The 15132-nt window shown below is 44.8% G+C and overlaps 3 protein-coding genes across 3 annotated transcripts; 1 reads left to right on the top strand and 2 right to left on the bottom strand.

Annotated features, from left to right (window-relative positions):
- Positions 1-3664: 3664 nt before the first annotated feature.
- On the top strand, positions 3665-3923 carry PtA15_16A367 (uncharacterized protein; the record flags this gene model as incomplete). Its single annotated transcript, XM_053164049.1, has 2 exons — positions 3665-3753; positions 3833-3923. 2 exons carry the CDS (start codon positions 3665-3667, stop codon positions 3921-3923), a joined length of 180 nt encoding a protein of 59 aa, XP_053028014.1.
- Positions 3924-9191: 5268 nt separating this feature from the next.
- On the bottom strand, positions 9192-9533 carry PtA15_16A366 (uncharacterized protein; the record flags this gene model as incomplete). The annotated part of the gene is made up of 1 exon (XM_053164048.1): positions 9192-9533. One exon carries the CDS (start codon positions 9531-9533, stop codon positions 9192-9194), a length of 342 nt encoding a protein of 113 aa, XP_053028013.1.
- A 526-nt stretch (positions 9534-10059) lies between these two features.
- PtA15_16A365 (uncharacterized protein) lies at positions 10060-13546 on the bottom strand (the record flags this gene model as incomplete). The annotated part of the gene is made up of 3 exons (XM_053164047.1): positions 10060-10109; positions 10193-10693; positions 13525-13546. 3 exons carry the CDS (start codon positions 13544-13546, stop codon positions 10060-10062), a joined length of 573 nt encoding a protein of 190 aa, XP_053028012.1.
- Between the last annotated feature and the right edge of the window lie 1586 nt (positions 13547-15132).

Raw genomic sequence — 15132 nt, 5'->3', positions numbered from 1 at the left:
TAGCGAAGCGCTTTTTTTCCCGCTTCGCTACAGTATAGCGCAGCGGAAAAATTGACGATTTTTGGCGCTAATAGCGCTTTTTAGCACCAAAAGCGTAGCGAACCGGGTCGCTTCTGTGTCAAAAGCGTAGCGGGCATCTCTGCCTTTTGGTGGAAAATGCCAGAAATAGTACACAAACATCAATTCTCCATCATTTTATGATGTGAAGTATTGATGTTTGACTGGTGCTATGGTAGCGCAGCAAAATCGCTACAGTAGCGTTTTTTCCGCTACTATAGCGAGAAGCGTAGCAAATTGCCGCTACTCTGCGCTAAAAAAAGCGCGCTATTTTCTTTAATTTTTTCCCCTTAAAAAATGTAGCAAATAGCGAAGCGCCAAGTCCGCTACAAAAAGCTTAGCAAAGCAAGGCTAAAACCGCTACGCTTTTGCTACGCTGCCGCTTTTTGTAGCGTAGCTGTTGCACTGTTGATCACATTGTGGCTGCTACATTTGGGGGTTTTGTGGTCACACAAGGTACTCAATGAATTTTTGAGGGCATGTGATCATTTTCGCACCAATATCATGGAAGAACTCCCATGCTGTGATGAGATATAGTGGCAGAAACACCAAGAAACTACCAAATTAGTGATATTTTGCAACTGATCACAGTGTGGCTGCTACATTTGGGGGTATTGTGGTCATTCAAGGTACACAATGAATCTTTAGGGGCATTTGATCATTTTAGTACCAATATCATGGAAGAACCCCCATGCTGCGCTGAGATATAGTGGCAGAAACACCAAGAAACTACCAAATTAGTGATATTTGGCAACTGACCACATCTTGGCTGCTACACTTGGGGGTTTTGTGGTCATTCAAGGTACTCAATCAGTCTTTGAGGGCATTTGATCATCTTGGTACCAATATCTTGGAATAACTCCCATGCTGGGCGGAGATATAGTGGCAGAAACACCAAGAAACTACCAAATTAGGGATATTTGGCAACTGATCACATTGTAGCTGCTACATTTGGGGTTTTTGTGGTCATTCAAGGTACACAATGAATCTTTGAGAGCATGTGATCATTATGGTACCAATATCATGGAAGAACTCCCATGCTGCGCTGAGACATAGTGGCAGAAACACCAAGAAACTACCAAATTAGTGATATTTAGCAACTGATCACATTGTGGCTGCTACATTTGGGGGTTTTGTGGTCATCCATGGTACACAATGAATCTTCAGGGGCAATTGATCATTTTGGTACCAATATCATGGAAGAACTCCCATGCTGCGCTGAGATATAGTGGCAGAAACACCAAGAAACTACCAAATTAGTGAGATTTGGCAACTGGTCAGATTGTAGCTGCTACATTTGGAGGTTTTGTGGTCATTTAAGGTACACAATGAATCCTTGGTGGCTATTGATCATTATGATACCAATATCATGGAAGAACTCTCAGGCTGTGTTGAGATATAGTGGCAGAAACACCAAGAAACTACCAAATCAGTGATATTTGGCAACTGATCAGATCGCAGGGGCTACATTAGGGGGTTTTGTGGTCATTTAAGGTACACAATGAATCCTTGGGGGCTATTAATCATTTGGATCGCAATATTGCGGAAGAATTCCCAGGCTGTGTTGAGATATAGTGGCAGCAACACCAAGAAACTACCAAATTAGTGACATTTGGCAACTGATCAGATTGTAGCTGCTACATTTGGGTTATGTGGTAATTTAAGGTACAAAATGAATTCTTGGGGGCTATTGATCATTTTGATACCAATATCATGGAAGAACTCCCACGCTGTGTTGAGATATAGTGGCAGAAAGGGCCAGAAACTACCAAATTAGTGATATTTGGGAACTGATCGCATTGTTGCTGCTGCATAATGGATGCAACCCCAAATAAATTATATTTTAAAATATTTCTGGGTTTTATATGCAGAAAAATTGTCCAATGAAATTTTATGTGGAAATATTCCTCATTAATCTGTGGTTGATAACAAAAGTAGATAAAAAAAAGAACCTGACAAAAATATGCTAAACCATGGCAAACTAATTTCAAAAAGGCCTTCTGTGCATGTAGCACTTCAAGTATGATATGCAATATCTTGAGCAAGTTCAACCAACCAAATTAAAAATGTGTGCAGGATGGTATCATGAGAGAGGTCAGGGGTCAATGTTTTTCCTCTTTTGAAAAGAAGTTGATTTGGAGACTTCTGATAACATCAATTGTTGAAGTAAAAAAAAAAAAGAAAAAAAATTTGAGACCCCTCAGCTACCCTGGATTAATCCTAAAACTTGCAACGTCTTTTTTTCAGGAAGAATTGAGTGGTGTATGTAGAAATTTATGAATGTTATCAGGCAAAAGAAAAAAAAAATTCCTGTGGCTTGAAGCTAACACAGGCAGAAGGAGAGAGATTATAGAATAGTATCAAGGAGACATGGAAAACAGACAAAGGTATCAAGAGGAATAATAAAAAAAAAAAATTGATCAATATAAATTGATCAATATACGCTATATTGATCAGTACACAACATCGCAAATTCATCCATCTTGGTAGTGGTTGTCCTCCATGAGGGTGGGACAATGCGCCTCATCAATGTTGTCCATGAAAGGTTGAAGGCTGCCTTTGTAGACAGGTTTGATGAGCTGTGTGGCGTTTGTCCTTCCGGGGGGGCAAGAAAACAATTGAAGCCTTTGACATGTTGACAAATCCGCCCCAGATTCTTGTAGATGATTGCCCGCTTTTGAATGTCGGAGCAAGGCAATCTTCCCTGTACTTCTCATCCGACCTTCGCCAAACAACAACCGCCTGCAAGTTCTTCCCAAGCTCAAACAACAACTCGTCAGTCCAGAGGATAGATTGCCAGTCGTCAACCATCCAAGCCAGGTGGCAGGTGGCAAACTCGAGTCTCCTGGCCTTATGCTTGTCATTGATGAAGGGCTTCTTGACAGCCACTTGGTTGTTGAAGCCCAGCTTGTGGGCTCATTGACAGCCAGTCTTGATGGAGATGGGAGTCCTAAGTCCCTGAACAATTAGTCTCATCGGGTCGCGGCGATTGTTCTCTAGAAGTTGCCGGAGTTGGTGCTCATCATGCTCGTTGGTCATGGGTGGTTGCCCAGGCGGTTTTTTGGACTCGTTACTCCCGCGCTCCTTCCAGCGGTTAACAACTCCAGATAATTTTGACTTGGCAGTCTTGAACTCCTTTGAAAGGAAGTTCAAACTCTTGCCTGCCCTTGCCATCCCAACAATCATCGCCTTGGTCTTGGTTGAGAGGTTTGGTTTTTGGGTGGCTTTGGTTTGAACCATCCTAATTTTTTCAAAAAGAAATCAAACACAGCTTGAATTAGTGATGAAATCAATCAAGATAGAAAGAAAAGACTCACTTTGATTGAATAGTCCAGAGAAATAACCATTGACACGAGTGATCTGTTGAACATTGACGTTCAACAGCTACATAGGTAGCACCTACATAGACCTGAGTGTCACAGGGGGGTGTCACCAAATATGATCCCGGTGCTCAGGGGTACGGATTTTTCTGTTCACCCACTGTACACCACATGCGGAACCACAAAAAACCGTTCCTTTTGTTGCTGCTCTCTCAACTTCACCCAACTTGCAGAACATCAAGAAGCAATCAACTCCAATTCAACCATCAATCAATCCTAACCCAAGAATGTACACCCTCCTCCGACTAACTTCATCTCCCAATCCAATTTACCCGGGCAACAAGCAACGTGCTACATTCAAACGGGGGCCACTAGGGTAAGTACATGTTGCACACCGTTGACTATCAGGTCCTATTACTAACCATCCTGTCACTTTTCAGCCTGTTTCCCAACAGAAAATCTGCACGCTCCTTCCACAGCAAACACAATGGCTATGCTGACCAGCTTTACAACCAAGATTGGGAAATAAAAGAACTCTCAACTTGATTGAAAGGCAAACCCAAGTTCACGGTCCTGCTAGGACCACCAAGCTCCGGGAAAACTGCGCTTGCTCGAGCATTCACATCCCTACTCCGAGCGGACTGTAGGAAAGAGAACTCTGATCTTTTTATTGCAAAACACTTAAAGAAACCAGTAGTAGTAATAACTTGAACAACCAACACAAATAAGATCAATATTAACATAATAATGAGAAAGAGTGAAATAATTTTTACCTAATGTTGTAGAAACAAAAATCTAAAACACACAGACAATATGAAGACAATAAACTTGAAACAGAAACTGAAAACAACAAAGATCATAAGTAACTGATTTGACGGATGATAAGTTCAACCAAGTACCTCTATTTCTCCCCCTGAGTACTGTGCGTGATGTTGATGTGAGATATGAGTGTGTTTGTTGATTTACTTGAGTTGGGTCAAAGTGTTAATCCTTCCGGTGTTGAGTGTTGGTTGAGTTTTGAAGTTCTAGATTGACTTTTCCGTGAGCAGACTGAGCTTCCTGATCCCAAACATATTTTTCTGGAATTTCATGGAAAGTATATGCATAAAGTTATGCATGTGGCATTTCTATCCAACACAGACCAAACACCAGAGCTCCATCCGCTAATGGTTAATCTTTGGGCAGGAGACACTTCAAAAAATGGCCGCTTTCTGGACGCTTTGCTGCTCAAAGCACAAGCTGCCGCAGAGGGAGGCTTGTGGAATACATAAATGGTTCAGCGGGATCAAACTATTGGCCGGTCCAGCCTCTGTCATGTTTAACAACAAAAAACATTTCCCAATATTGGCAGCTCAGGTCTTTAGCAACCTGGCAGGGCAGCTCAAGCCATGGAACCTTCTCCATGGCGAAAGATTCCCCGTAATAGTAGTTGAGAAAGCAAACTCTTTTAAACGGATGGAGGACAATGTACGTCTTGTGCCAACTTCCCATTTAAATGAAAGCATTATTATGTACTGAAATTATTGCACTGAAGAAAATGCAGGTGTTCTTTGACTTTGCCATCCAATTCACTAAATAGGAAGGGAAGATGCACATTATTCTCACTTCATCTGACTCTTTCTTTGAGCAGTGGCTGAGCAAGCGTAGGTCCAAACATTCCTACCACATAATAATCTGTGGTTCTGACACAATCCCTGCCCAATATTCAGGTATCAATAACACTCACTCTTCAACACTTGCTGTTGTCAACCTTCCTGAACAGGAAGCACACGTTAAGTACTTTCTCCATGTGGTTGAAACTGAAGAACGGCTTTCAGAAGACATGAAAGACATTCTAAAATAATTGGACTTCAAGATTCCTTTCAAGATGACTGGAGGACAAATGTTTTTTATCCACCAATATGTCTCACAAGTTTGTGAATCTGGTTATTTCCATGATCGTGCGTATGAATGTTACAAGTAGGGCTGAATTCAAGAGAGCCAGAAAGCTAATGGCTTATCCTTTCACTTCAGCTGTGCAATTCAAGGCCGTCACAAATGCGTAAACCGTAATGCAACATGATTTTCTTGGGAAGGCCACAACATATAAGGAACAGGAAGCAATTGAGGTCTCTTGGCTTCTCCTGGACTTGCCTGGATACTTACCCTATGCGGATCTTGTGAAATAGTTTGTCAATGTGATTGTTGAAGAAATGATTGAAAGAAATTTCCTTCACTACCAAACAAGTGCTGACTTCTCCAGGGATTTGATAGATCCCACTCCTGAACCAGTTGTAACTGCTCAAAGCAAACCGGCCTTACAAGCCATGGAAGCGCTTCTAAAGAAGTTTGCAAAAAAAATGATTGTTGTTGAAGCCAGTGGAGAGGATATAAAGATATTAATTTTCATCAAGATTTTTATCCTGTCCTGTCTTTATTCTTTAGAGGAGGAAAGATTATTCATCACATTTTCATTTTTAAGGATGGTCAATATGATTGCTTTTGGTGTAGGGTTTGGCTCTCTTTGTAGATGAAACATTGTCTTCCTGAAGTCCAGAACTGAAAGACCATGAAATGATTTTGAAATCAAATAATGATGGTACCAAGAAAAGAAGCCTGCAGTACTATTCCAAAGTTCTGATGACTTGGGCCCACTAGAATTGTTTCTGCAAACTCCCCATGAATTTTTTGAAATTTTCTTGGGGTGTAATGTGATGATTATATGTAGAAAAAAAGGGGGTTAATAAACATCCCTGGTTTTTCCGCCTGCCCCCTTTTCTGTGTATGTACCTGGTTTTTTTCTGCTCATTTCTACGCAATGCAAATCTAAGTATATTAAATCCACACTTTTGTGGAAATTGGGATCAAGGGTTTCCCCTGCATTTTTCTGAAAAGGGGCTAATTTTTAGCCTCCCCACCCACAAATGAAAAATTGGAACTCCTGTCCAACCTTGAATTTTCCCAGGTATCAGCATATTACGCTTAATACCGCAAGAAAATTAATTTAAAGTCCCCAAACATAAATGCCTTGGACTTGCCCCCCAATGCCTGAAGCAGGCATGAAAAGGGGCAGGGTTCAACCCCCTCGTGCCTGTCGCAATTGCAAGGGCAGGAGGGGGACAAAAAAAAACTGCTGAATGCGCAATTGAGGAAAATATTTGCCTCGGGCCACTTGCAATTGCAAAGGAATGAGGTTGGATAATAACCTGTGCAAACGCAACAGGGCAGTGAAATGGATTTTTTTCCCCCTTGGGCCTATTGCAAATGCAAAGGCGGAGAGGTGAGGGACAATGGCTGCTCAGACTGTGCAAACGCAACAGGGGAGCTGGAGCCGCCGCCAGGAAAAGCTAGCCAAGGTACTGGGTATATATGTTCACTTCAAAACCCACTGGAACAAACAAATTGTTTCAGGTAGGACCTCCATTGGGAAAATATCAAACTGGTAATTGTACGCAACAACGGGCGCCTCCCGTTTTGGACCGTGATTCACAAACAGACATGTCTGCAAATTTTTCATCTCCGCAGACTCCTGCCCAAGCCCGATCCGGGGGGACAGTTGGTGGGCTGATATCTTTGTCCCACAAAATTGGCAAAGGTCGTCTTCCCCCACAAGAGCTGCCCCAATCCAAATATCCCCTTTGAGTTCCATGCAAAGCGCCATAACCCCCTCCTGAGCCTCTCCATTGCCTGCACTCTTGAGACTCTTGATTTCCTGCAGGAAAAAGGTCGCTTCAACGACACCAAGTCAGTAGTAAACAGAAGCACACTCGGTCGCAAACTGGCACTGGGAACAAGGAAGGCTGAGCCTTGGGAAATTTCTAGAACCAACGGTTGTGTGGATTGCAGAAAACCTAGCTCAGGAGAGATGGAAGGGACATCTCTGTGTCAGGACTATCTACAAGGGTTCTGAGAAGAAGGAGGAGAGGAAGAGAGAGAGAGAGAGGAAACTGGGCAGACTCACCTAGCTCAGGAGAGATGGAAGGGACATCTCTGCTGAGCTAGGAGGGACGGGGGAACTGCTGGACTAAGTGCGGGTCCCCATGGGATCCTGTGATCCTTCTTGTGACACCCTCAAGGGGGGGTTACATTCTCCCCCCCTATAAAAAAGGAAGAAGTAAGAGGGAAGAAGAAGAAAAAAGAGGAAGGAGAAATAGGGGCTGAGATAGACTGGGGAGTGAAGGGGCCTGGGCAAGGTTGGTACCATTGGGGGAGATTATGGTGAATGTGTGGCAGGTTGAGAGGTTTGGCGGTCAATGTTGTGGTGATGGTGGGGCGGGATGGTTCTTGAAGCGGGCGGGGAAAAGGAGAAGACTGGGTTTTTGGATGTTGTGGAAAGGAAAGATAAGGAAAAGTGGGAAGGAGGACTGGGACAGACAGAGAGAGGGCTAGGGCAGGCAGAAAGATAGAAAGAAGACCGGGACAGGCAGACAGAGGACTGGAGCGGACAGACAGACAGACAGAGGACCAGGGCGGACAGACAGACAGACGGAGGACCGGGGCGGTGTGGAACTCTCACGCAGGGCGTAAGCAGAGCTTGGAGGGGATATGAGAAATGTCACGGGAAAAGAAAAAATACACAGGTGCTGGAAGGGCTGCCCTCCTGAAAATAAGCTCTAGGAGAAACACTATTAATTTAGTGTGGCGCAATCTTCCTGAATTTAGCTATTTTAAATCTTGTTACTATTTTAAACCTTGTAATATATAATTTTGATGTAATTTTATAATTTAGAAGAGTTTTGACGTGATGAGTACTCTGGGAGATTCCTGAACTTAATTTAATAAGTCAGATTTTCGAGTCAAAGTGAGAAATGAGGCAATATTTGATAAGGGGTCAATTTTGACAAGGCAATGTTTGATGGGGGCAAAATTTGATGTGATTTTTGCTGAATAATATCAATTATCATCCACTAGTGCAAGAATGAGGGGGAAAGAAAACAAGAAGGGGCAAGAGAGGCCTCCTTTTATAGGAAAAATCACGTCTGAGAGTGATTTACAATGTAGTGAAATAAATGTACTAATGGGGAAAGCTGTTCAAGGTAATGTGAAATAAATGTACCAGTTGGGAAAGATTTACATATGTAATGACAACAATTACCCCTTTGGGTTATGATCATTTGGCTTGGACTAATTGGGAAGAAAAATTACGTCTAAGAAGTGATTTGCTGCATGTGATTGAAGATCTGAGTGGGGAAATTCCTTATTGGGAAAACTTAGCTATTTTGGAAGTGATTGCCAAGACTTGAGTGATTTTTAAGTGAACTTGTGATAAAATAAACACTATGTGAAAACAAAATATGTACATGTGATTTTTAAAGGTGTTGTGCGCTTTTGAGCGCATTAAGATAAACAGTTCTCATTTAATTTGTATGTAATGGCCTCATAACTTGTAAACTGAATTCTTCCACGCCTTTTGATGGTATGTACATAAATGTAATATATGTAAATTGTATTTTAATGTATTTTGTAAGGAGTTTGGTTTTGATTGGTCTTACCACAGCGGACAGACAGAAAGACGGAGGACCAGGGCAGACAGACAAACAGACAGAGGATCAGAACACTTTCTGACGTTACGGACTGAAGTGACTGGAAGTAGGGATTGAGACTGGGACAGGAAAATATAGATGCTGGACTGGGAAAGGGAAGATGTTGTTGGGGAGGCTGGGTCCTTGGCCAGAAGAGGGTAGAGTAGGGTAAGAAACCTTGAACTTGGGGCAATTAATTCTGAGGAGAGATTGAAAGGGAAGGGTAAGAGTGAAGTGGTTGTGTGCAGGATGGGACATCTAGGGTGCGACTGAGTTGGTGTTTGAGGAAAGTCCAATGGGAGGGCCAGGGGGATTAAGAACTGGGAAGCTCATTAGGTATTGGGCCCAGAAGCGCAGCAAACCTTGCGGCTAGAGCAGAATTGAGGCCTGAGTACATATTGTCAAAATCTTGGACTGTCTCAGCTTCATCTTTCTCCGTGATGATGTCAATCCCCTTGTTGGAGGGGCATGGTATTGTGTTATCAATGACGCCAAAGGTTTCTGCAAAGGTCTGGTAAAGCATTGGGAACAGGTTGTCCCCTGAAGAATTGAGGATAGCAGCGGTTTCCAGGGAGTCAGAGCAGAAGTTGATTTTGAGGGACACATCTGGGGATCTGGAGGCGGCTTGGGAGTTAAAGAAGGGTGCAGGAGGCATTTTTGATTAGAGGAGATGGGTTTTTTGTTGTTGGGCAGTGGCCTGTGTAAGGGTTCAATCCCTTCACTAGAGCCAACGACAGAGGAGCGGGGACATGGTGCGCGGAGAGAGACTTCTAGGACCAAACTCGGGGTTTTGATTGCAACTGATCCAGAGAGAAGTCAGTTCTCTCCTGTGAGGGACAAAGAGAGGACAAGAAGAGAGAATGACAAGTCAAGGGAGTGAGCTTACCTGATCCAGAGAGAAGTCAGTTCTCTACCAAATCAGGGAAGGGGAAGAGCTCAGACTAAGTACAAGCTTGTGACAGGGCTTGATAACCTCTTGTGAACCCCAAGGGAGGAGGGGGGTTTACAGCCTGGGCAGGAGAAAAGTTGGGCATGGGGCAGATTCAGGTAGAGGTAGGGCAGCAAGCTTTCAGGATGTTGGTGGGGAAGAGGGAGAGGTTGATGGTAGATTTGAAAAGGAAGAGGAGTGGTTAGACGGGCCAGGCCTGATGGGGAGAGAGTCTGTTGGGGCAGGTGAGGTTCTAGATGCTGCGGGCATGGAGGGTGGTTGGACAGTTGAGGACGTAGGTATCTTTGGGGCTGATTGCGTTAAGCAGACAGGCGAGTGTTGGGGCGATTCAGGAGAGTTGGCAGATGGCGTGGAGATGAGCGTACTGGCTAGTGCAGGCTTGGTAGCTTGGGTGGTGGTTGAGCGTGGCTGCGGCCCGGGCTTTGCTGTTGAACCGTTTGGGGAGGATAGTGGGCTGGCGCCTGGTGGTGGGGTCGGCAATGAGGGAGGGTAGCAGAGAGGGTAGGGACAGGACAATTGGGCAGGCAACGGGTGGGAGGCTGGTCTCGCCGAAATGCTGGAGCTGGGCGAGCTGGAGGACAGGGTGGCATAGACGTTGAGCAGGGGCGAGTGCTTCTGCTGCTTCTGTTTGGCGGCGGGGAAATGGGGTGGTGTCCGTGGGCTGTCGCGGCGGGAGGTGAGGGCGGGCGGCGTGATCAAGAACCCAAAGCACGCAAGATTGATCAAGGGCTGCTGCGGGTGGACGAGGTCGGCCAGCTCAAGGGACCTGCACTTGTGGATGGTGTGGCTCCGGAATGGCTGAGAATGCTGCTTGGATTGGCTGATTTGGCGGGGGAGTGCGATGGGCTGGGATGGCGTGTCGAGGACTTCGGAGGCAGCAAAGAGCGGGGCGGAGTGTGGCGATCAGCTTGGGTGATTATTGAGTTGGGCAACATGGGGCTTGAGCGGGTGATGGAGGAGTCTGGGCCAGAAGAGGTGCATTTGGCAGGGGTAAAGGGGCAACGGGAAGAGAGGCTTGGTGGTGCAGGCCAGGGGGAAGGAGCAGACAGAGGGGCTGGCGGTGCCGCCGGTGTGGTGGAGCGGCTTGGGGGACAAGAGCAAGGCAATCGTGAGGGAGATTGGGTAGTAGGTGGTCCCGCAGAGAATACGGCTGAGAGCTTCAGCGAGCTCGCGGTCTCTTCAGAAACCAGGGGCTCAAGGCCCCGATCAATGGAATATCGGAATGCTCCAACCAGGGGAGCAGGGTTGAAAACCGTGGATCCAACAGGTGTTGTTCTGGCCAATAAAAGACGCGTAATCTCTTTGAGTTGTCTGATACGGGCCTTGTGCTTGCCAGAGGCAAGGGATTGGTCTGCCGGACAGACATGTAGGGCGTATGGGAAGGACATGGGCGTGGGAAAGGGCCGATCAGGCAGGATCGGTTTGGTTTGGGCAAAGGAGGCTTGGTCCGGGCAGTCTATAGTCGATGTCAATCGACCAATCAATACAGGGTAGGACAGAGTGAGTGAGAGAACAAGGTTACTCAGGGAGTTCGAGATTGATGATAGTCAGGACTGGACGCTTGATAGACAAGACTTGAAGGCGTGGCTGGTGTCAGCTGGCTACTATGTCAGAGCCACCGTGACATAATATCACAGAAAAATAATAAATTGTTACATATGTTAGAGACATTATTACTAATCTCCTACATATGTAACACTATAAAAAGTATAAATATTACCTATGAAAGAGACATTATTACGCACTCTTACATATGTAAATTGTAGAATATTACTTCAGATTCCTAATCTACGCCTAAAATAAACTAGGGTACCTCACTGCAACGTACCCTAAACTCTTACTCCTTCCCTGTGTAAATTACACATGAAAATATACCCAGTTACCACGGATAAGGTAGCGCTCATGCTTATATGCTCATGTACATATGCTTGTAAGCGCCACAGACACCCAAAAAGGCCGTGATCACGCCATACTATGAAGATATGACACCTTCTGAGTCCCATGAGCGCCTAGAATGTTCCATTACATATGTAATGATGTAAATAAAACATTCTTGACGCACAAAGATAAGAAGTACCAACCAATTGGTACATGTGATGTCATTATGTAGACCAAAGCAGAACAATTGGCCACACGTGACAGTCTGCATGTCCCAAACAGTAATTACTATTATGTAACCTGTAAATTAGCCTGAAACAATTACCATGTGTTTCAGACTAATTATGATACAGGAGCATCATAAGTGGCCCAATCCAGAAGATAGGACACACGTAACAACCCCTACTAGTTAGAAGTGCTTTAGACTAGTCCTGATACGGCCAAATATTACTTTTGCAGCCATTTGCACGCCCCAAAAAGGAATAGTCCTCCTGTAGCGTTGCCAAATTGGTCTAAAATCACGCCCACAAGTTGGCCAACCGCCAAATTGAGCCAGAATTACGCCCACAAGTTGGCCAGCAGCTATATGGCTCCCTGAGCGCTCCCTGAGGGCTTTCATGACTATTTAAAGGGCCCTCTGTGCGCTCCAAAGACCCTCCCTCATGCTATTACACCTACTCTGATCATTACCCGCTTCCAACACGTGCTCAACACCTGTTCTCTGCCTGGTAAGATCCTTAGTTGCTGACTTTAGCTCAATTCCTTCGTCTGAATCTGCTCAGATTCTCCCCTGAAGAACCTCAAGACTTTAAGGGCTTAATTCTAGTAAGTTTAACCCCTTTCTCTTGAGATTCTCCGCTTCATTCTTGCTGGGATCTAAACCACCCCTGCTTGCAGGCCCCAGTACTAACAGGTACCTAAATCTTCTGCTTTTGCACGATACCTTAGAGGGATCTAAACCACCCCTGCTTGCAGGCCCCTCTTATTTTAATTATATTAATTTTATTAATATAATTAAACTACTATTTCTCTATTTTTTACGCCACACAACCTCTCCAAAGCCTTGGATATCATCCCCAGAGTCCTTAAAACTCTAGTATTTCACTTTGCAGCTCGTGTAGCTAGAAGGATTATTGTCCTTGGCATCACGCAGGCTGACAATTGGGGGTCTGGCCGGGAAATTTCCTTCAAACTTATTTGAAAGAAAGGACCTGTTTATTTTGATATTTTTTCACGTCAAAAAATTCTTAAAAATACCTAAAAATATCTCTAAAAATTTCTACTTTTTATTCTCTACTTTTGAGCGCTCTTAAAAAAATTAAAATCTGACAAAAATAACCTTTTTTCTCCCTATTTTTACGGCGCAATCAACTAAAAATCAAAAACTCTTAAAAACAATAAAAAGTACATAATTTCTTCTCTCAAAATCCCGATAAAACAATCAAAAAATATATCTCAAATTTATTCTATCATTTCTGACCTTTTTTTTTTTTTTTCTTTCGCTTTCTTTTCTAGTGAATCTCAAAGAAAACGCCGAACTTATCCAGTATTATCTGGAGTTGCTGCGCCTGCGCAAGGAATCCGAACGCCGCGACCACCGACCTACCCCGTGGGAATTGCTTACACACGAGGAACAGCTGATCCTTGCCGCTTACCACCTCCACATCCGCGCCGAAGAGGATCTCGAGACTGAGATCAAGATCAAGAACTACGCCAGGGAAGCAAAAGAGAAAAAACTGAAAGCCGACCGCGAACGATACCTAGCTAAAAGTAAGCCACTCGTCCGTTTTCGTGCAAAAACTTCTATCCCTCAAAACACTTCCCCTCTCCGACAATCTCATCCGAATTCGGCTAACAAGAAACCTGTTTTTTCCTGTAGTGGCTGCTTACGGAAACACACAGACCACTACTGACGCCGCAACAGGACCTACAGCCCGAGCTACTGCCCCAGCTACTAATCCAGCGACTGCACCCGCCGCCGCTCCAGCCAAAGCACCAGCTCCCGCGAAAGGACCAGCCTCTACCACTGCTCCTACTCCCGCTACCGCCGCCGCTACCGTCGCCGCCGCCGCTACTAGCACCGCTGCCGCCACCGCCAACTCTGCTGTCCCTGCCGCTACTACCGCCGCAGCTACCAGTAAGTTAATTCACCCAAGTTCTCATTCTACCTAGTTATATATACTAACATGACTAATAATACCAGAGCGAACCGTCCCGAATTACGAGGCCCCCTCCCGCCTCCAACAAGACCTCGCGGCCGCAAAGGAACTGCACAACAGGGTCAAGAACCTCCAAGTCTCCGCGATCCAACACAAGGACTTGACGCCAGCGACCCCCGAGGCTACCCCAGCGCCTCCCGAAACCAATGGTCCACCCAAAAACGCCCCACCTCCGAGTTCGGAGAACGACACAGCGATGGATATCGACGAAATCGACGAAATCATCCTCAACTCATTGGAGCCTACCCAGAAACCCCTTACGCACCCAGATATCAAGGAGCTTTCGAAGTCGGAACAAATCCGACTCCTGGTGAAAAAGCACGTCGCTACCTGGACGCAATACCAAGCGATCGTGAAGGACGGTGCGACTCCCGAGCTGCGAGCTTTGCTGACTTCGGCGCAAGAAAGTCAGAAGTCTCTTCAGAAGCTCATTCCCAACGACGAGATAGAAGGGTACGTGAAAGGCTGGAACCCTTGGGAAGAAAAGAAGTTATACTTCCCCGCCCCGCCGAAGAAGATCGTAATGAAATTCAAAAAGAACGGTACGGGCAAGAATCGAAGCTCCACCTCGACCAACTTCAACGATCCAGGGAAATGGAAACGAGCCGCCGATCTTCTTCAGATTGCGAAGAATCTGTACCAGAACATCGATTAAGCCCTTCTATCATAATGTCTCTCTTTGACTCTCTCGATGCTGTCCATTCTAACCTTTCTGCTCTCGATAATAATAACGAAGCAAACCTCAAGACTATTGTAAATAAAATTGATAATAGTCTAGTAGCGATAAAAGAAACAGTGAATTCAACCATATTATCTGTGCTTAACCGTTTAGACAAACCAGCTCCCCTTGAGCTACCTGCGAGACACTGTGAGCACATCATTGGGACGAGCAAAGAGTGCGAACTCATTAAGGAGATAGTACATGACACTAAGTATGAGGTATCTGAGATTTTACAGTACTCCAGAAACTCAGCAGCCGTTCTCAACTCAACCGCTGACCACATTCTACATAGCTTGGAAAAAGATATCCTACCTAAAAATGGTAAAGATAATTCAGATATAACTGAATTGATCTTACAATTGAATGCAAGTATGAATGAAAAACTAGAGCAGCTACATAACAGCATGGATAAGAAATTTGGAGGCTTATCCGACAGAATTAATCTCCTCAATATGGAGGTACATGGTTTGGGTAAAAGAATAGACAA

This window comes from Puccinia triticina, chromosome 16A (assembly GCF_026914185.1).
Source record: "Puccinia triticina chromosome 16A, complete sequence".
Classification (NCBI taxonomy): domain Eukaryota; kingdom Fungi; phylum Basidiomycota; class Pucciniomycetes; order Pucciniales; family Pucciniaceae; genus Puccinia; species Puccinia triticina.
The sequence above is the reverse complement of the archived record's forward strand: the minus strand, read 5'-3'. Positions and strand labels throughout refer to the sequence as shown.